We start from the raw sequence: 20,928 nt of genomic DNA on the forward strand, positions 1-20,928 counted from the left end.
CAACCACAGTGAGCCGGGGGGGGGGGGGGTGGAGGAGGGCACGCCCCTCAGGCCAACCCATCTCGCAAGGAGAAACCACTAACCGCAGGGGCGTGACAGTGTTAGGCTCCCTGTAATTGGCCCCCAATGGTGTCAATTTTCTCTCTGTTGGTCCAGCCAGCTTTTTCCTCTCTCCCAAATGGTACAGCCCCAGGACAGTCGGCGCGCGGTAGACCTTAACCCTGGGTTAGAACAGTCCGCTGGGCCGGCCAGAAACATGCCCGAAGTTTTCCGAACCAAGGCCCAGCAATGAAACGCAAGCACAGACGCTGGGCACGGGAGGAGAAGCACGGGATGCAGAGGGAGAACGCACCGCGCTGGGCCGACGAGCGGTCCCTCAGCTGCCACATTTTATTTCGGAACGGTTGGTGGTCGGCCCACAGCGGGCGGAGGCCCCAGCCTGACTGAGAGAGGAAGTCACGTGGCTGTAGCCTGATCCGCCTCAGGGGAGGCTGCGGTCACGCGCCGCGCTCTCTGCCCCTCTACCCCGCTGGGCCGGGCCGGGGGCGGAGCTAAGGATGGCGGTAGGCGCTTGGCTGCTGCGGCGGGGCTCAGAGACCCCGCGAGCGGCGCCGGGCGCGTGCAGAGGCGTCTCGCCACGGCATCGGCCCGGCCTGTGCGCGCGAACGGGAGCTGTGAGCCTGGGTGGCGGGTCTCGCGACAGGCTCCGTTGCCATGCCGATGAACCAGCGCCGGCAGAAGGCTGGGGACGCCCCCCCCGCCCCAGGCCCGTTTGGCTTGGGCCGCGGAGCGCAGCCGCGGGCGCCCCCGCAGTGCCGGCCCGGCGCGGCTGGGGGAATGGGCGTGGCGCGGGCTGTCAGGCCCGCGGGGCAGCGACCCTTGACCCGTAAGCAAGCGGGTGCCCGTGTAGGGCAGTGCGTCCCTTGCCCTAGGCTTGGGAGTGGGTGTGAGCGAGCGACGTGTGCACCTTTGCGCCTGAGCGTGGCCTTCGGCTGAAGACGGTCGACTAGGCTAGGGGTGAACGATCCCTAGTATGGTTCTCCGAGCACTGCAAACAGGCTCGCGCGAGTTCTCGGCCGCGGGAGGGTAGCCCTGCCACTGCCAGAGTATTAGAGCGACAAGGGCGGGGGGGTGAGGTCATATCGTTTATTGAACCAACTGCTGTTGTGGAAAAAGAGAAGGCTTGGAGTTTACGCAGCACTCTTCCGGCCTGGGAAACTAATGCAAATTATTGCAGGCGTGAGCTAGACTAGATGACTCAAGGTAACGTCTAAAAGATTAAAATGTGCTGCGCCTCTTTGGCACCCGCCCCCCAAACAATTCTCTGCCCTGGCTGTGGAGCTTAGAGGGTTCTGTGTTTAGAGGGTTCTGTCTAGAAAAGTAACCGACTTGGAAAATAGTTGCTTAGAGTCCACTGTGGTCAAAGCAGGTCATATAACACCGTTTGGTCCAGCTTGTGTGGACGGAGTAGAGCAGAAGCGCACAGCAGAACCTCAGCAGTACGTAACGTTGAACAAAAGGTTATGGTGATGCTTTCAAAAGCTTATAATTGAACATTGATTTAATACAGCTTTAAGTCTTTATTATGCAGAAGAAAAATGCTGTTTTTAACCCTCAAACAGAAACAAGCACAGAAACTGTTTCCTTACCTTGTCAAAACTGTTTTTAAATTTTCCTTTTTTTTTTTTTTGGTAGTTCATTTAACACAGAACTGTACTGTATTTACTGGGTGGGGTGTCTCTGCTGTTTCCTGATTGCATACTTCTAGTTCCAAATGAGGTGTGTGGTTGACCAGTCAGTTCATAACTCTGGTGTTTGTAGCTCTGAGGTTCTTCTGTAGTTTGTTTGTTTGGGTTTTTAAAGTTTTTCCATTTATGGCCTGGTTCTGAACTTAGTTAAATCAGTAACTAAGAGTAACTCCAAAGACGATAGAAAAGTTTCACTTCTGCAAGAATGGTGTAAGATCAGGATCTGGCTCTTCACAAGTTGTATTGACTAATTATTTTGGTAGCACCTGAAGTGTGCGAGGGTGTACAAACAAAAAGAAATCACAATCTCTGCTCCAAGGAGCTTACACTTACCTGTTTATAATACAAAGGGGTCAATCTAAACCACAAAAACAACAAGGAGTTCAGTGGCACCTTAAAGACTAACAGATTTATTCAGACATAAGCTTTTGTGGGTAAAAAGCCACCACTTCAGATGCATCACGTTAATGTACGTTAAATGCTATTACGGCCAAATCAAATTAACAGACATTGTTAAACTCAGGCCTGATCTACACTTAAAACTTAGGTCGACAATAGCTAAGGTGCTCACAAGCTGTGCCCCTATGGTCCCCATAGTGTAAACATGGCTTCAGTTGTTTTGACTGTGCAGATGAGCCCTAGCACATGAAGATTATTAGAGTTTCACTCTACAGTGTGGTACCAGTAGGCACCATCTGGGATTCCAGGATGCAGTAGCAAAACCTGATAGCATCTAGGATGACCTACCAAACCACCCCTGATGCATGCAAAAACCTAGAACAGCTGAAAAAGATTGTAACTAGGCTTCTGCTCCATGGTATAATCTTGCATCTAATACATTCCACTTCCTATATTATAGTTTTGCATGTTAAAGATAGTTCTGAGATTTAACTATAAACTGCCAAATTAAACAAGAAAGTACACCTCTAACTTTAAATGACTATTTTCTATAGAAATACATATAATTATTTTCACCATATGTCATTTATTATAACGGCTCCAGGGGGCAGATTGAATTTATCAAGTCAATTACAATCCTGTCTGTTCTGATTAACAATCAGCCATTATCTGTTATGCTGTACTGTAATAAGTCTTAAGTCCACCAGTTCAGAGACTAAAGGCGTGATTTTCAGAAGTACTGAGCACCTGCATTCTTCACTGATTTTGAAATGGAGTTGTGTGTACTCGGCATTTCTGAAAATCAAGCCATAAAAACACGGGTAGTGACAAGTACCTTAATACATTGTATGTTCATTAGGCCCTGATTCTGCAACCCTTACAATGAGTAAGTATCTTAGGAGGAGATCTATGAAGGGGCTTAAGCCTTGCAATGCTGAGCATCGCAGTGCCTAACTTTTAGGTGCCTGGAAAGTCACAGGAACAACACTGCAATCCATAAAGTCAAGCTACGCTCCCTATACAATGAATAGGGAGCGATAGGCAGCTAAGAATGGAATCCACAAAAGCTCAGGTAGCCAATGGGAGCTGCTGACAAGAGGGATGTGGCCGAAGTCCTGCCCCTCACCAAGATAAGTGGCTCTCTCTTCTTAGCAATCCACAAATGGGAACCAGCCATCTGGAGTCAGGTGGTTTGGGTGACTGAGGCCTTTCTTGTGGGAATGAGTTAGGTGCTTGCCTTGCTTCACCCAAAATGGCAGTAAGAGGAACCACCACTGCCTTGCACCTTATAACTTTTAGCCCAATAGTTGGAGCACGCACCTGGAATGTGGGAGACCCAGATTCAATTCTCCCTTCTCTGCCAGAGCAGGAGAAAGAATTTGAACAGGAGCCCCCCACCACTTGAGAGTGCACTAACTTCTGGGCTATGGGATATTCTGATGTAGGGCTCCCTCAGTCTCTCCTGTTCCACTGTGGTTAAATGATGTAGTGGTGATTAGAACCGGGGGCCTGGACCCTGGGTCTCCCATCCCAGACATGGGTGCTCTAACCACCAGACAGCAGTGTCATTGACATTCAATACCATTAGATGGAATCCTATAGATGAGAGTGAACGGGTTGAAAAAGGAGGTGAAAGGCTTGCCCATTTCAGCAAGTGTGGGGTTGGCAGAGTAAAGGTATGTGTGTTAATGGGGCATAGTGGGGCACTGCTGAAAGAGTGCAGTTAAGTTTGCATGGGCAACCTTAACTCTGCATGCCCTGGTGTTCTGAACTTTGAGTTTTGCTCAACTCAGCATTCTGGAAGGGGATGACCTACAGCCAAGCAACCCTAGCTCTGTGTTAATGTAGTTTTTTTGCTATTGAATTTCCTAGTACTTTTAACAGGAAAAGATGTGATGTGAGTAGTCATTTAGGCAGCTATATACACTATGTCCTACACTTAACATCTCAAACCAGACACAGCAATCTCCGTGTCGTGGCATACTCCTTGCTCTCCCACAACTTCTGCAACTTCACAATCTAGGAATTGCCCAGAAGCCTACACCTTGGCAACCCTGGCAGTGCACATTTCTTTTCCCTCAGGAGTCAGGTTTGAAATGACAGTGCCAGTACCTTATGTGCTACCTGTCTTTGGAAACACCTGTCTTATGTTTTCCAGTGTTGCATTTATCAACACTGAATGTCACTCCATGGAGATGAATGCAGTGAGAAATAATTGCTCTGTGACATGTTCCCATCCCCCTCCTGAGTGCTTTAGAGCCTGTGATATGCATAAAGTATACCATTATCAGCTCCCCACCCAAAGGGACAGGACTTCCCCAGATCCAGGCTCACGTGGGGGGAAAGAAGGGAGTCTCAGACCCCTCCCAAAAGGGCAAGCTTGGCTCACTTGAGTAGGAGAAGGTCCAATGTTTGCAGATGGCCATGGCTTCCCCGATCATGGGGTAGTGAGATGAGCTCGGACACCCCCAGAGGAGTAAGGCCCCCCCATAGCCTAGCTCATATCAGAGGGTGGTTAGGGTGGTTCAAACCCCCTCCCAAAAGGAGCTATAGTGCCCAAGCTCTAGGCATACACATATAGGAGGGAAGAATGTGGGGTTAACATGCCCCTCCCTAGTTCTCTTCTACTCACCCCCAGTCTCCCTACCCCCCAAACCTCCCTCACTTGAGCCCTCAAGCTGCCTGACATCCCCTACTGCCCATCCCTATTTACCCCTCCCATCCACCCCTCCACTCACTGAAGCCCCAAACCCTCTCCCTCTCCCCCTCCTCCTCCAGGGAGCCTAAGCACCTGTGGCACTCTGTACCTCAAAGCAGCACCCTGGAACCCCCATATTCACCCCTGTCATAGTTACATTTCATACAAAGCATGCCATGTAAAGTATTAAAAGTCATGATCTGCTGAAATTTATTGTTCTGTTCAAATATGTAGATTGTTAGTGGGTATGAAGTTATGAGATTTTGCTGTATGCTTGTCACTGAAATATGTTGTAAATTTGAGACTCTCTACTACAAGTTCCCCAGTGACATCCTGGGGCAGGGGCCGAATGGGAGTGGAGGCACAGGACCACAGGGGAGAGGGAGGTGCAGGGCTACATGTTGATGGGGGAGGGGTTACAGAGCTACATAGGGACAGGGGGTGGCTGGATGGGGGCACAGACACATGGGGACAGAGGGAGCGGGTACAGAGAAGTGTTCCCTCTAAATTTTTTCCATCCATGTGTGGAATGAATTTTGTTATGTGCACCATATTGAGGTAATGTGCGGATATGCACCACCAGTAGAAACCAAAAACCTAGATAAAATATATTTTTTAAAAGTTACCATATGGATAATTACTCTAGCCAGGACAGGATATGCATTTTAGAACTCACTACTCAAAGAATTAAATTTAAAAGTAAGAGAAATAAAAATTATGAAATGCATAGACTAGTCAAAAAACTAAAACACACTTTGAAAGAAGTGTGAAGTAGTAACAACAATGTAAGTACGTGTTCGGAGGTGAGTGTGAAAGACAGAGCTTGTGTGTATGTGTGACAGACAGATGTGCATTGCCCCTTTAAGTACGCTGATGCCACTTTAAGTGTGCTGCCCTTTTAAGTAGATCAGCAAGTTCAGACATAGCAGCAGCTCTGTCCTGAGCCCTGTCCTGTCCCGTCTCCACTGCTCTGTGGAGATGAGGTACAGAGGCAGGGGAGGATACCCAGACATCAACACCACTTCCCCTGCCCCCCCCCCCCCAAATCTCTGCACAGCAACCAGGAGGCTCCAAGGAGCAGCTCCAAGACAGGGCAGGAGCAGCATGGCAGTGGGGCGGAGGGAGGGACACCTGAACTGCAAGGCACTTGATAGCCTGCTTGGCAGCCGCCCAGCCATGCAGCTTACAGGGAACTTAGGTACAGAGCCACATATGGCATGGGGAGGCAGTGCCTGAGTGGGGGTAGAGGAACACGTGGACAGGGGAACAAGGACACATGGGGAAAGGGGCAGATGTGCCTGGCTGAATGGGACATGCTAGGGGTCAGCCCGGGTCTGCATGGGGGAAGCTCCCTTACAATCCCTCCCCACCCCCAAAAAAGCCTGTTCCATACATTTTCCACCCATACCCAACAAGCCTCCACGTTCACACGCAGGCTCCTTCCCAGCAATTTACTTCCCTCTCCCTCAGCTCCTCCATTACCCTTGGCTCCCCCAAGCCTTTGCACCGCCTCTGAGGAGTGTGGGAAATATGGTTCTGTATTGTAGTTTAAATGAATTATTACTCTGAGTTCTGTATTAATATGTCTAGTAAGGAATCTATTTGTCAAAAAAACATTTCCTGAATCTTTTGTTGTCTGTATTGTTACAGACATACTCGCTGACAGGTATTTTGAAATAAATGACCAAAAATAATGGAAACTGGTGTGATTATGTGGTGTTATTTTGACAAATAAAATATGCAGAATTTTAAAATGTTGTGCACAGAATTCTTAATTTTTTGTTGCAGAATTCCCCCAGGAGTGCACACAAGAGACTGGGAGAAAGGAAGCAGTCTGGAGAAACAGGATTCTGGCATGGCAAAGGTAGCTAGAGAGAAGAATCATAGAAGGACCCTTCGTAAGCAAAAGAAAATCCAACCCCTGTTTCTCCTTCACCTGAAGAGGGCCCAAACCACCTTATGTTCTTAGCCAGACTAAGTTTAGCTGCACTTGATTGCCTCTTCACTGCCAGCTAGATTTGTAACACCCTTCCGGGGATTTAGCCTAAAAAAACCACCCATATTTCTCTGATTTAGCAGGGCCTCTGAGGAGCAGCACTGGGGGTAAATGGATCAGAACTGTGAGACCCACATAAGGGGGACCGAAAGAGCTGTATGTACGTACACACCCCACCCCAATTTTATGTGGTTTTGCAAGCTCTGCTGGAGTCGGTGGAAATTCCACAGGGAGTCTTATCGACAAGACATTATTAATAAATTCTTTAAAACCTAAACTAAATTTATGACATGGAAACTTACATCTGCTGAACTCAAATTCTAGCTTTGGAACAGAACTTTTGGAGAGACTTAACTAAAAAACAAAACCCCTAACCTCTGGAGAGCCTGAAAATTCCAAATGTGAAGTTCAACTTTAAATCTCTCACCCCCCCCCCCCCCCCCAACCAAACACTGGAAAAGTTGTGGAGCCAATGAATATAAGATAAATCATAACCCCCCCAAAACCAACAGGAAGTGGAACAGCTGTGCTACATGCTTCACTTACTTAAGGAGTTCAAGTATGCAATGTCATGAAAGATGTGTGGTTCAATGAGTCTGCAGAGGACATGAGAGGGCAGCTAGGAAGTGCCACATTACATTACTTATTCCCCTCCAAAACTGAAAGAAATTCCTTTGGCAGAAGTACTTCTACAGCATTAACCTTTTTGCTCCTTACCTTGACCCTGCTAGGATTAGGACAAAGCTCAGTGGTAAGAGGGCCAGTGGTAACAAAGCTCATGAGGGATATGTGCTGCTAAGGATAGTGAAGATCAGGAATTAAAATTGGTGTAGATGTCTTCCCACATAGATATGCAATCCTACTCCCCCTTATTCTCAGAAGAGGGAATCTGACCCTAACTCTGCAAATTTTCATTTGCTGAGTTTTGTCCACTTTTAACACCCCCTTCTCCACCCTGTGGGTTTTATTGTGACAAAAGCATTTAGCCTTAAAGGACTCATAGCAGGGTGTTGTTGCCAAATCTCAGAATTTTATAATGAATCTTGTGATATCTGATGATCCAAAGCTCCTAGAGTCATGTGAATGTGACAATCTCAGACTTTTTTTTTAATGTTTTAAAGTTTCTAGCCCGTTTATTTGCAGAGAAAAGCTTGAAAACCTAATCTGTCCCCTAAAGACTCATAAACTATAAGGCCAAAAACAAAAAAAATGCAATAAAAACCAGCCAAAATTCATTGTTTTAACAGTGATTTACTTAAGATAAAATCATGGTTTTACAGTCTGTCTAATGCTTTCAGTTAGCCATATTGCAATTCCCCCTTTCCTGCCTTCTTGCAAAGTTTCCTGAATCCCAAATGGCCATCATCTCCCACTATTTCACTGTATCTGAAGCCTGGCAAGATGGCCAATGTTTCTCCACAGGCTGTAGCTGCTTCAGGTAGCCTGAAAGAAGTTCATTACCCCTACATCTGCTTGCCAGCAATTAATTCTACACCCAAAAATCCTATTCCCCACATCAATTGTGCTCTGACACCAATCTTAGAATTTTTCTGTCAGATCTTCAATCCCATATGCTTTAAGTCAGCATTTCTCAAATGCGGCCACTGCGTCCGCATGAGGCTACTAGGGGTTTTCCTGCAGCCACGACAGTCTCCTGGGGAAAGATAGGGAAAGGGACAAAGAACCTGCCCCTCCCTACAGCACCCAAAGGGCTCCGGGGGAGGGCTTCAGCCCCCAACCCCAATCTTCAGCTGCAGGACTCTAGGGGTGGGCTTCAGCCCCATCCCCTAATTGAGCTGGAGGCTCTGGAGGCTGGTTTCAGCTCCTCCCACCCCCTCGTCAGCTGCAGGACTCTGGGGGTGAGCTTCAGCCCCCCCTTACCTGGTTCAGCCAGAGGCTCCGATGGTGGGCTTCACATGTCACCCTCACCCACCCACCCCAGCTTCAACTATAGGCTCACCCTTTCCCTGCTCCACTTCAGCCATATGGCTCCAGCCATGGGCTTCAGCCCCCCACCCCCTCCAGCTTCAGCTACGGGGCTCTGGGCTTCAGGCCCTCCACCCCTGGCTCCAGCCATGGGCTCCAGCTGTTGGCTTCATCCCAGGGAGGCAGGGCTTCAGCAGGACTGGCCTTACCAGGCACTGTGGTCAAGAGGCAACGAGCAGGGTGAACCTGGGGTGTGAGGCTGCAGAAGAGAGCTTGCCGGGGGGGGAAGCAGCAGGGCTCAGGAGATGATGTGCAGCCCAGAGAGGCAGCAGGGGGGGCGGGGAAGGCAGCAAGGGGCAACAGGGACTACAGGCAATAGGTGGGGGGGAAGGGCAGAGGGGGCAGCGAGGGCCGGGGCACCAAAATACAGCTGTACATTACTTTTATTATTGAGTCTCTCCCCCCCACCAACCCTACATAAATACACTACAGTGATTTGGACATGTGCATATGTATTTGTTTTTCTTAAAGTTAATTAAGTACTTTAGGAAAATTTGTCAGAGCGTCCACGAGCAAGAGTTCATGGTGGCCACACTCTGAGGCCACCAACAATTTTGTCGTGAGAACCCCTACATTAAACACTGATCTTCCTTGCTCCTGCTCTTGTCTGACAGAGGTGGGAGCTTCTCCCTGGCCTTAGGGACACACCCTTGTCAGCCCACTAACCCTTCCCCAGGACTAAAACCCCTACAATTTGAGCACAGTCTAGCCTGCTCCCAAATAGCCAGTCAATCAGATTCTGACTGGGCTTGCAGCCCTCCCTCGGGCTGTGGGCAGGGAGGCAGCACAGAGAGATGGGTGGGGTTGGATAGTGGTACAGTTCCTCCTCTATGTGTATGATGTTGAGGTGACCAGGCCAGTCCCGTGCTGGAGTGGAAACTGGGATGTGGAGCAGCAGCTTTGGTAAGATGATACCTAAAGGGTGCCCCTAAGCAACCCAGTTTGGTTTATTTTTTTGGGTGGGTCTGTGACCCCTTGTGATATCCCCCTCCCCCCAGCATTGAAGACAGTTTTCCCCACAATACCCTCCAGTTCCCCTTGTATTCAATGAGACTGAACCCAGGTTCCCTCTGGGAAGGTGAGTTTAGTGGGTTAGGTAGGATGCTTTGCTGAGACAGTGCAAGGTACGGAGCAAATGAGAGACTGAAGAGGTGTAGTGGAAGGCCCAAGGAGAAAGGCAGAAGAATGTAGGGCACAAAAGAGGAAATGTGTGGGATCAGAGGTGACTAAGGGGACTGTGAGGAGGAGACCAAATGGGGGTGTAAAAAGAGGGGAATGGACAAGGACAAAATGGCAACTCCTCATCCCAGGCATAAGGGAAAAAAAAAAAAGGAATCCCCTTCCAAGGAAGGAGTAAAAAGGTCCAAAACCTTTTCATGCACCTTTAAGGTTGAATTTTGAACCTGAGATGCTCTCACACTGTGGAAGCATAGCTTCCTGCTAAAGGCTCAAACCATCTCCCAACGCTAAAGGAAAAACCCTACAAATGTATTATTGATTTTGAAGGTTTCAGGATGTTAATGCTGATTTTTGAATGCTTTGGGTTTGGCAATGTTGCATTGTCTTGCTGTATTCTAGGTTCTTGTACAGAGATACAGTCAGACAAATGGTACCAGAAAGAGACTTAGCAAAAAACACAGGAACAGCTAACTGTGGGAGAAAACTTAGGCAAAGTTCTAGGTTTCTTCTTGGTTAAGTTCAAAAGAAAAGGCAAACCCCAGGAGGGTATAAAGGTGAACAATATCCAGTGTGCAAGTGCAGTTTTTAAGCTGAAAAAGCCACTTGAGGTTCTCTGAGATTTCCATAACATAAATACATGTTTTTGTTTTTGCTTTCTGGCTGCCAGCCCTGTAACCATAATTTGGCTGCTAATGAAAGAAGTTGTGTTCCTTCCTTCTCATATATCACCACCAGCAATAAGGGTTGTGGAGTCGCAATTTAGGCTCTCAGTTACACTTGTTCAACCCCCAGATCTTCAGATTATAGCTTCAGGTACACCTGTGAGCACCTTTGTGACTTCAGTGGGTTTGCTGATCGTAATTTAGTGAACAATTCCATTGAAAATGCAGTAAAATCCACCTTTCTTAGCTATGTTATCTTTGCAGGGCTAACAGGAATAAAAAAACCACACTACTGTAAACTGATTTTTTGTGACTAAGAAAGCAGATAGACTCTGGATGCCCACTGGGAGTGGACTATATGCCTAAGAAATCTCCATTTTTACACAGTTACTTTTCAGAAAAGAATGAAAATTTAAATATTTTTTGAGACATAACTGGGTCACATTTGAAATTTTTCCTTTTCTCTCAATTAGATAAAATGAATCGTTTTGGTGGCCATTTTTGTTGGATAGTATTCTTAGAGCTGTAGTGAATCAAAGTTCAAGGATTTATATATTGTACTGTGTCACGGGGTCATGACTCACCACTGCTGGTGCCTCCTGCTGGCTGCTCCGGGAATTAGCTCTTGTCAGCTGCTGAGCGCCCTCTGCACGTGGTGTCTTGCCCGTCATCTGCTCTGCTGGTTTGGGACCCACGTTGCTCTCCACTCGGCAGCGTCCTCTTCAGGACACTGCCCTCCAGCAGTGCCTCCTACTGCCTTCTCACCCCCTTCCGGGAGGGGGTGGGGGAGAGGAGGAAAGGACAACAGTCCTTCAGCTAGCACCTGCCTCAGTGGCCAACCACAAAGTCTAAATTTAAATATTTTTTGAGACATAAGTGGGTCACCCAGGCCCACCCACTACTCTGGGTCCCAACCCAGGGACCCTCTAGCAGCAGCCTCCCTCTGCCCTCCTTCTTTCCCCTCTTGTCCACATATCTTCCCTGGGCTACTTCCCCTTTGGCCCAGTGCCCCTTCTCAACCCTTCTTAGCAGGGGCCACAGCCTGGCAGGTAACTGGGCCGGAGCTCTCTTCTGCTCCCCTAAGCCTGCCCAGCAAACTACTGTACAGCTGCGAGTCTGTAATTGTACAGCATCCATGCAGTGGCTTAAAGCTATTCCTTTTAAATAAAGAATAATCTGAAATATTTAATATTTTAATTTGAAATAGAAATATTCAAAGAAATGGATCTTTTGAAATTGTAACTATCAATTTGCACTACCTTGGCAGTAAGAGCCAAATTTACATTCATGCAATTCATTGATGTCAATAGTAACCGAAGTGCAAAGTTTTCTTAAGTGAAGTGGAAATCTTTTCTTAAGTGAAAGCTTGACATTTGCAGAACATTACAAAAACCAAAAGTTGACTTCCCATTTTCCAATAAACAAATAATCCACAATTTTCACATCCACAGTTACCACCTGCTTATGAAGATAATGCAGTGGAATTTCAGAGGACTATGCTTTGTGTGTTTCAGTAAGACATTTACAACTACCCTTACACTAGTTGTGCCAGTGTCATTCAGAGAGAAGCAGCCCTTGATCTACCAAATTGGGCAGAATATGAACTTAATTCACTTTCAAAAACTGAATGGCTAAAACTTCAAAAAGGGGTAGAGCTTTGTTCAGTTCTCCTAACAGTTTTATGCTATGTTTATTGATCATGCTTGGAAGAGATTTCTGATCACAGTACTTTTCTATTATCCTGCTGTTGTTTTACAAACTTAATTGTGGACATGCTCTCCTATGAGGAGTGCCATGTTTCAAAGTTCAACAATTTGTCTAGCAATAGTAAGATGATATAGTTTTACCAGTTTCAAAACTTTTTTCTCAGCCATCTGTAATTAAACAGGTAATAGATTTCCTTCAAGCTTTCACACACCCTTCCCCTTTTGGCTGAGATCAAGCACAGAACATTTCAGACCCAAAGGAAAATAAAATTGGAAAATTGTGAGTTTAGCAAGAAAAAGAATTATAACTGAAATTGATTTGCAAACTTGCATTTGCTCTGGGGCAACAGTTCTAATATGTTCATGTCTCCACTCAGTCAGCACTCCAGCAGATTTTTTCTGCCAAATATGTTTCCCTGTGGCCATAAAGGCCTGTTAAAAAATTTGGATTTAAGACAAACCTAGAGATAACTTGGAACCTCAAATTTAAGGCTGTGATTCAAATTGTCGAGTTTACACAGATTCAAACATAGCTCACTTCTAAAATTTATTTTAGGCATTCAGATACTGCAGTGATAAATGCTCTGTAAAGACCTGATCTAAAGCCCATTGGAGTCAAGAACAGATACTAAAGCATAGATCCATAAAAGGATGTAGGTGCCTAATTCTCCACTTTAACCACCTACCACCCCATCCTCCTCCAGTCTACTGGATCTGGCCCCTCAGTTAAGATAGGCAGGAGAATGCCTATTTCCACCTAGTTTGAGGATCCCACTGGGACTTAATCGTGAGATAGGCATCTGGACACTTTGGGCATGTTTATAGTTACCGTGGATTGATGCTGCAGCAATTGATCCACCGGGGGTCGATTTAGCGGGTCTAGTTATGTCAAAAACAGGGTGGTTCTTTCCTGTTTGTGCCCTGCCCCCGAACCACACACACAACAATATAATTTAGGGGCAGAGTGTCAGCCTTAACTTTCAGTTTCCTGGCCTTTCTCAGTTTGTCAGAGCCATGATTTTTTTTAAGCTTTGATTTTCATGTTTAATTTTAAATCAGGCTGTGTATGTGTCTTCTCAAAAAAGCACGTCTAATGAATCAGTCTCACAACATCTGTGATTGTATTTTTTACATCGAGTTTAACTGATGTGTGGAATTCCAGACTCTCTAAACAAGCAGATCAGGCTCTCTCTTGGTTTCTGTGTATCCCTTAGATTCTTATTATCTGTTAAGCATGAATTTATTGTAAGACAGGTGATTCTTAAACACTGCAGTGACCTATCAAACCATTCTTTCATAAGCTCACAATCACTAGCTTTCTAGTGAACGACAAGAGTGGGTGTCAGCTGACTCGAGAGAATCACCTGTTCCAGAAACATGGGTTGTGTTGTTCGTATTTTCCCAGTGCTGTAATGTGTGAAGGCTGTGATGTTTAAGTGTTTCCCATAGGGCAGATTGGGTCTGGATAAATCAAGATAAAATAGCAGCCAAACATAATTTGATTTCCAATGCCCTTCTGAAGTTATCCTAGGAAAGCAGAGAGGGAAAATGTTGTTTTTGTTTTAATAGTGGAACAACGAACATAGCTGTTTTTCAAATTGCTGAATAAATTACTACAAAGGTATTTCAATATGGTATTTTATGCCAAGCAAAGACTCAAGGGTATACTTAATTTGTTTTTATCATTAGGCCATGGCTTTAAAAAATAGGTTAATCAAAATCAGAAATAAGCACAAAGATAGATGGTATTTTTAATAATTCATGAATTAATCTTGTACCTTGTAACAACTATCACATACTGTATGATCCTTTACTTTATTATTGCTGAAATATGGGATAAAATGTGACTTGATCAGGGATATGAGGCATCAATGAAAATGCTGCTTATTTGGTGCCTATTCAAATCCCATATTTCAGCAGTAAATCAAACAAAGGATTATATGATGCACTACAAAATATTATTATTTTGTACACTGAATAAAACCTTGTGGGATGCTCTCTTTTAAAAATAAGTAGGGCTGTCAAGCAATTAAAAAAATTAATTGCAATTAATCGAATGATTAATTGCGCTATTATACAATAAGAGAATACCATTTATTTAAATATTTTTAGATGTTTTCTACATTTTCAAATATATTTATTTCAATTACAACACAGCATACAAAGTATATCTCTCTCACTTTATATTCATTTTATATTACAAATATTTGCTGTGAACACCAAAAGAAATAGTATTTTTCAATTCACCTCATACAAGTACTGTTGTGCAATCTCTTTATCATGAAAATTGAACTTACAAATGTAGAATTATGCACAAAAAATAATTGCACTGAAAAATAAAACAGAGTAAAACTTTAGAGCCTACAAGTACACTCAGTCCTACTTCAGCCAATCACTCAGACAACCAAATTTGGTTACAATTTACAGGAGATAATGCCGCCTGCTTCTTGTTTACAATGTCACCTGAAAGTGAGAACGGGTGTTCGCATGGCACTGTTGTAGCCGGCATTATAAGATATTTATGTACTGGATGTGCTAAAGATTCATATGTCCCTTCATCTTCAACCACCATTCCATAGGATATACATCCATGCTGATGATGGGTTCTGCTCGATAACGATCCAAAGCAGAGTGGACCAATGCATGTTCATTTTCATCATCTGAGTCAAATGCCACCAGCAGAAGGTTGATTTTCTCTTTTGGTGGTTCAGGTTCTATAGTTTCCGCATCGGAATGTTGCTCTTTTAAGACTTCTGAAAGCATGCTCCATACCTCATCCCTCTCAGATTTTGGAAGGCACTTCAGATTCTTAAACCTTGGGTGGAGTGCTGTAGCTATTTTTAGAAATCTGATATTGGTATTTTCTTTGTGTTTTCTTAAATCTGCTGTGAAAGTGTTCTTAAAACGAATATGTGCTGGGTCATCATCCGAGACTGCTGTAACATGAAATATATGGCAGAATGCGGGTAAAATAGAGCTGAAGACATACAGTTCTCCCCCAAGGAGTTCAGTCACAAATATAATTAACGCATTATTTTTTAACGAGCATCATCAGCATGGAAGCATGTCCTCTGGAATGGTGGCCAAATCACGAAGGGGCATACGAATGCTTAGCATATCTGGCATGTAAATACCTTGCAACGCCAGCTACAAAAGTGCAATGTGAACACCTGTTCTCATTTTCAGGTGACGTAAATAAGAAGCAGGCAGCAACATCTCCTGAAAATGTAAAAAAACTTGTTTGTCTAAGCGATAAGCTGAACAAGAAGTAGGACTGAATGGACTGTAGGCTCTAAAGTTTTACATTGTTTTGTTTTTTATAGCAGTTATGTAACAAAAAAAATCTGCATTTGTAAGTTACACTCTCAGGATAAAAAGATTGCACTATAGTACTTGAAAAATACTATTTCTTTTGTTTATCATTTTTAGAGTGCAAATATTTGTAATAAAAATAATAATATAAAGTGATCACTGTACACTTTAAAAGCGGCAAAGAGTCCTGTGGCACCTTATAGACTAACAGACATATTGGAGCATGAGCTTTCGTGGGTGAATATCCTCTTCGTTGGATGCAAAAATGAAGATGCATCCAACGAAGTGGGTATTCACCCACGGAAGCTCATGCTCCAATACGTCTGTTCATCTATAAGGTGCCACAGGACTCTTTGCCGCTGTTACAGATCCAGACTAACACGGCTACCCCTCTGAAACGGTACACTTTGTATTCTTTGTTGTAATAGAAATCAATATATTTGAAACTGTAGAAAAACATCCAAAATATTTAATAAATTTCAATTGGTATTCTATTGTTTAACAATGTGATTAATCGCGATTAATTTTTTTGAGCTAATCGGGTGAATTAACTGTGATTAATTGACAGCCCTATTTAAAACCTCTTTGAGATTGATGGGCATGAACAGTAAGGATAAATTAATTGCAATCCTCCACCAAACACAAAAGGATTATTTTATGTGAACCTGCCCTGGAGCATTGGACTGTGTGCATGAGAGATTTTTGCTGAGTATTGTTTGGGAAAGTGGAGGGGATGGCAGAGAGCAGAGAGAGACAAAGCAAGAGCAAAAGTCTGTAAACAGGGCGTGACCCTGAGAGAAATTTAGAGAGGTTCTAGGTCAGGGTGCTGGCTGCAAAGAAGCTTGGGCCTGTAAGGTAAGAAACTAAGTCCAGATCCACAAAGATATTTAGGCTCCTAAGTTCCCTTGAAAAGAGCCTAAATACTTTTGTGGTTCTAGGCCCTACTCCCTTTGCCTTTGGCTCCTCCTGCATTCGGAGAAGCAGGACTTCATACATTCCTTGTAAATAAACAAGATTTCAGCCTCCATCATCAGTGCCTATTCCCAACTGGAATGCGGGTTGAAAAGGGGTAATAACTGCCTATTCCCTTAGGCCACATCTCCACTACCCACCAGATCGGTCTATTGGGGATCGATTTTTCGCATCTTCTCTAGATGCGATAAATCGATCCCCAAATCGACGCCTGTACTGCACCTCAGCAGGAGGAGTAAGCAGAGTCGATGGGGGAGCCACCGCGGTCGACTCGCCGCCGTGAGGACAGCCAGGTAAGTCGAACTAAGATACTTCGACTTCAGCTACGCAAAGAGCGTGGCTGAAGTTGCGTATCTTAATTTGACACCCGCCCCCAGTGTAGCCCAGGCCTTTATGCCTACACTGCAGCTGGAGACAAGTCTCCCAGCATGGGTAGACAGACTTGGGCTAGCTCTACTCAAGCCAGCACTTTAAAAAATAGGAGTGTAGATGTAGCAGCTTGGGTGGCAGCTCAGGCTAGCCCAGTGCTGTATTGTGGGCCCACGTTGATCTGCTTTGACTTGAAGGTAATGTCAGTGGGAGTTCAGGGTATGCAAGGAATACAGGGATCAGGTTATTAATAATTACAGTTGTCTAAACTAATATACTTCCTCCAGTTCAATAGTAAAATCATATAGTATTTCATTTTTTCCAGCAAAGATATATTTCAGTCTTGGATAGCAGGGTACATTTCTTATTTGAAGACAAATAGAAACTATATTTGTGTGAACACATGGTGTTTCCATCCTAATTGAACCATAGAACTCATTGTATAGTCAGAACTCACCCTATTCCTGGAATTTGACTTAACAACCTATTTGTACATGAAGCAAATTCCAACTCAACTCACCTTTGCTGACTTAGCAATTATCCTTCCCTTAAGAGTAACTACTTACTTCTGCCTAGAGGGACATTTCCACTCCTTTTACATGCAGGGTGGAGTTAAGCTACAACTCTCACACTGAATCAACAGGATTTCCCAGTTGGGTTCCAGTACCACTCATGGGATAAATCAGCAGAAGAACCCAGCCAGCCTGTTACAGTTATCGTCCCAGCAAAGTCATCTTTGTCACTTATTTTCCAAACGTCAGCCTTCAGCAGCCCTGCTGTCTCCTTGTCTGTCTGTTTGCTACTTGCATAAATGTCAAGAAGAGTAGTGGTTTTTTCTTTTTACCCTTTAAAATGTTGTTCAATATGTTACTTCAATAGTTTTGGGGTGGGTTTTTTTGTGTGTGGGGGGCATTCTAACTTTTGTCTATAAACTTTATAAGGCATTTTTCTTTCTTCTGCCTAGCCTCATGATAATTTTGGTGACTATCCTGCAAACACACTTGTGCTTAACTATACCAGCACTACTCAAGTGTATAAAGTTAAACATATGTGTAAATGTTTATAGGATAAAAGCCTAGATGTTCATTGAGTAACTTTCTTTCTCTTACTAAAAAACCTTCTTTATTTATGAACATTTGCAGACAGACAAACTTTATATAACACATTTTTCTAGATCTCGCTGCATTTTTATCTTCTGTGCCTCTTTGCTTTTACCATCTCTTCCCACTTGACTGCATACACATTCTATCAAAAGGCCATGTGCCTTAAATGTAACTTGGAAAGAAAAATCATGAGATGTTTTTCCTATTTCTTCCCTCTCAGAAGTGTAGGGGTCTCCTTGTGAAGGTCTCAAATATGGATTGTAGATTTTCCCATCCCTTGAATTTGATGACTGAAATGTAAAATCTTTTCTCCTACATATTCCTCAGGCGTCCGTATTGAATAAATGCTAACAACAACCAAATAGTTTTAAACAGTCTGAATATAAATCATTTTCCCTTTCTAAATTAATCAGATTTCACTTGAATGGTAACTGATATCATAATCCTGCAGGTTCTCCAGTCATCCATAGTGTCTTTCAGGAAGGACAGAGTAGGTGTGACTTACATTTTTAATGTAAAAAACCAAGCAGCCATGTTAATTTTGTTTTTTAAATCCTTGTAGGGCTCTTTTTATATATTATCAAGAAGAAAAAAGAGAACAAACTCACTTTTTCTACCTTTGTCGATCACTGTTAAATTTCATGGGTTTTGCACCTGGGATGAATTTGGCCTATATGTATTCTCCACCCCTAAATCTCTATTCCCACTCAATGCAATCTCTTTCCTTGTTCTCCATAAATTTGCTTCCAATTCTTATCCTGCTCTTCTTTACATTCTCTGCTTTTCTCCTTCTTCCCCTCCTACCTCCCTTTACCTCTTCCTGTTTCTCTTCTGTGCTCTTTAAACTTTTACAATTTTAGAAAGCTTCCAATGTGCTGCTACCACTATGACTCTTTCTTTTAATTCCTCTTTTGGAAATGTCCATATGAGACACTAGTAATTTATCAACAGATTAAAAATATTTTTGTAATTATCTGTCAATGTAAATTGCAAAGCTCCTTTGGAAATCCTTTTGTTGATTTGGCCACTTAAATACATTACAGTGAGAAAGATGAGGGTTGCCTAATGTCAGTAAGATAAGCTTCCTGCCTTGAAACTGTTTAGATTTGATTGCATTGCATTATAGAATGCATCATTACTAGTTTAATCTCTCAAAGGTTTTCAGCTGCTGTTTTATTTAGCTATACCGAATACACTGCCTACAGCAACTCTGGGCAATGATTCCCCCAGTGGCATGCATGAGCTGCCCTGCTCTACTGCAAAAATACATTATGGCTGAATTTGCCCTGAGAGTTTGGAAAGATCTAAGGTCTTTGGAGACTAAAAATGTGTTTTTTCTTTGTTTTAGCTGGCACTATGAGCCTCTGGCATTTTAAAGTGCAAGTCATTAGCATCCACAAGGGTGATGTTAATATGTCTGTGTTTCAATCTCAGGACATTTTCCAGTTGTTTCTGCCACAACAATCTCTGCCATCTCAGTGCTTTTTAAGCCCCATGTGAATTAAAGGAAGCTTTGCAATGCCAGCAGGAATCACTGTAGACTTCAGCTGAAACCAGTTGCTACCTGACTTACTCTTTGCAGTAGATGCCACTGAGGTTGAAAGTCACTGTCATCCAGCGCTACTGGGGGAAAAAAAGAGATGTAATGCTTAATAACATTAAAGTAGACTAAATGTAAAGCTGAGAAATTTTGGAAAATTTGCAATGGCTAGTTTGCAGTGGCTGGGTTTTTATTTTAAATTTTCCTGAGCTTAGGTTGATTTTTTTTTTGTGAAATCCTCCATGCAATTCATAATGCAAAGAAAAATACAACAGCAGAGCAGCCAGAAATAAAAGAAAAATAAATAGTGGATCAATTGGATGTAGTCCAGAGAGCAGCCTGAGGGACCAGATGACAGTCATAATTGAGGCAAGGGATGGAATCTGTGAAGGAAAGGGAATGTCATGTGGGAAATGCAATGAGGCAACAGAGGGCCTTTCACCCATCCTGTAACAGCTGAGTATAGATGACAAGCATGTTTGGTCAATTGCTGCTTGCTTTAACCAGCAGGGACATAAATATTCCCCCTTCCCTTTTAGAGTACTTTACTGTATTCCCTTCAGTTCCCAGCTCAGTCATAATCTTCTTTCCCATGACCAAAAGAAATGTAACCTAAACAGCATGGGGGAAGGAAAGAGAAAGGAGGTGTGAATATTAACACAGACAAAAACAAAACCACAAACATTTTGGCTATTATTGCCATTTCCATTTTGGCTATTATTGCCATTTCCTGGCCTTTTATTTAGGCCTCAAGACCACTAAGGCTCTTAAGCACTGGTATGGTGCCAAGTTAATTATTCAAAAATGAGGGCCTGCGGTGGCACGTTATAAGGTTTCATCAGCCTTTATTGCCCATCCATGGCACACAAAAATGAGGACCAGAGAAGAGATTTAAAGGAGAGCAAAACAAAAGAAAACTAGATTTCTTTAATTGGTTTGCAGCATCTCTCTCTTTAAAGGACTCCCCTTCCCAAACGTATCATGAGTAACACAGCTGGCATTCAATGTACTCTGCAGATGGGTCTTCATTGACACAAATACAAGTGTGAATACAAAGTGGAACAGGTGTTTGATTTTGGACTTGCTGGCTAGCCAGATTTTAGTGAATGAGTGAGAGCTGGGATGTCGGAGAATGGAAGTGATCAGTTCTAGCAAAGAGAGTACTAAAGAATCTTTCTCAACTCAGCTAGTGAAGTCCTTGAACCAGAGCTAGTTTTCCCTTCCCACCCTCTGTCAGTCTTTTCTGTTTAGAATGTAA

The 20,928-nt window shown here is 43.8% G+C and overlaps 1 protein-coding gene across 3 annotated transcripts in view; it reads left to right on the forward strand.

The window, feature by feature from the left end:
* Window positions 1–27: 27 nt before the first annotated feature.
* Window positions 28–20,928, forward strand: part of LOC125633563 (endogenous retrovirus group K member 11 Pol protein) — a 56,520-nt gene continuing 35,619 nt past the window's right edge. For 2 of the 3 annotated variants that reach the window (XM_075127139.1, XM_075127140.1), the window contains exons 1-2: window positions 28–1,263; window positions 6,634–6,709. Coding sequence is in view for 1 of the 3 variants with exons in the window: in XM_048843007.2 (XP_048698964.2) it covers window positions 558–563; window positions 6,634–6,709 (82 nt within the window). In the remaining 2 variants the exon portion in view is untranslated. The remainder of the gene's footprint in view (window positions 1,264–6,633; window positions 6,710–20,928) is intronic. The other variant, XM_048843007.2, reaches the window with a different exon arrangement.

This window comes from Caretta caretta, chromosome 3 (genome assembly GCF_965140235.1).
Source record: "Caretta caretta isolate rCarCar2 chromosome 3, rCarCar1.hap1, whole genome shotgun sequence".
NCBI classification, from domain to species: domain Eukaryota; kingdom Metazoa; phylum Chordata; order Testudines; family Cheloniidae; genus Caretta; species Caretta caretta.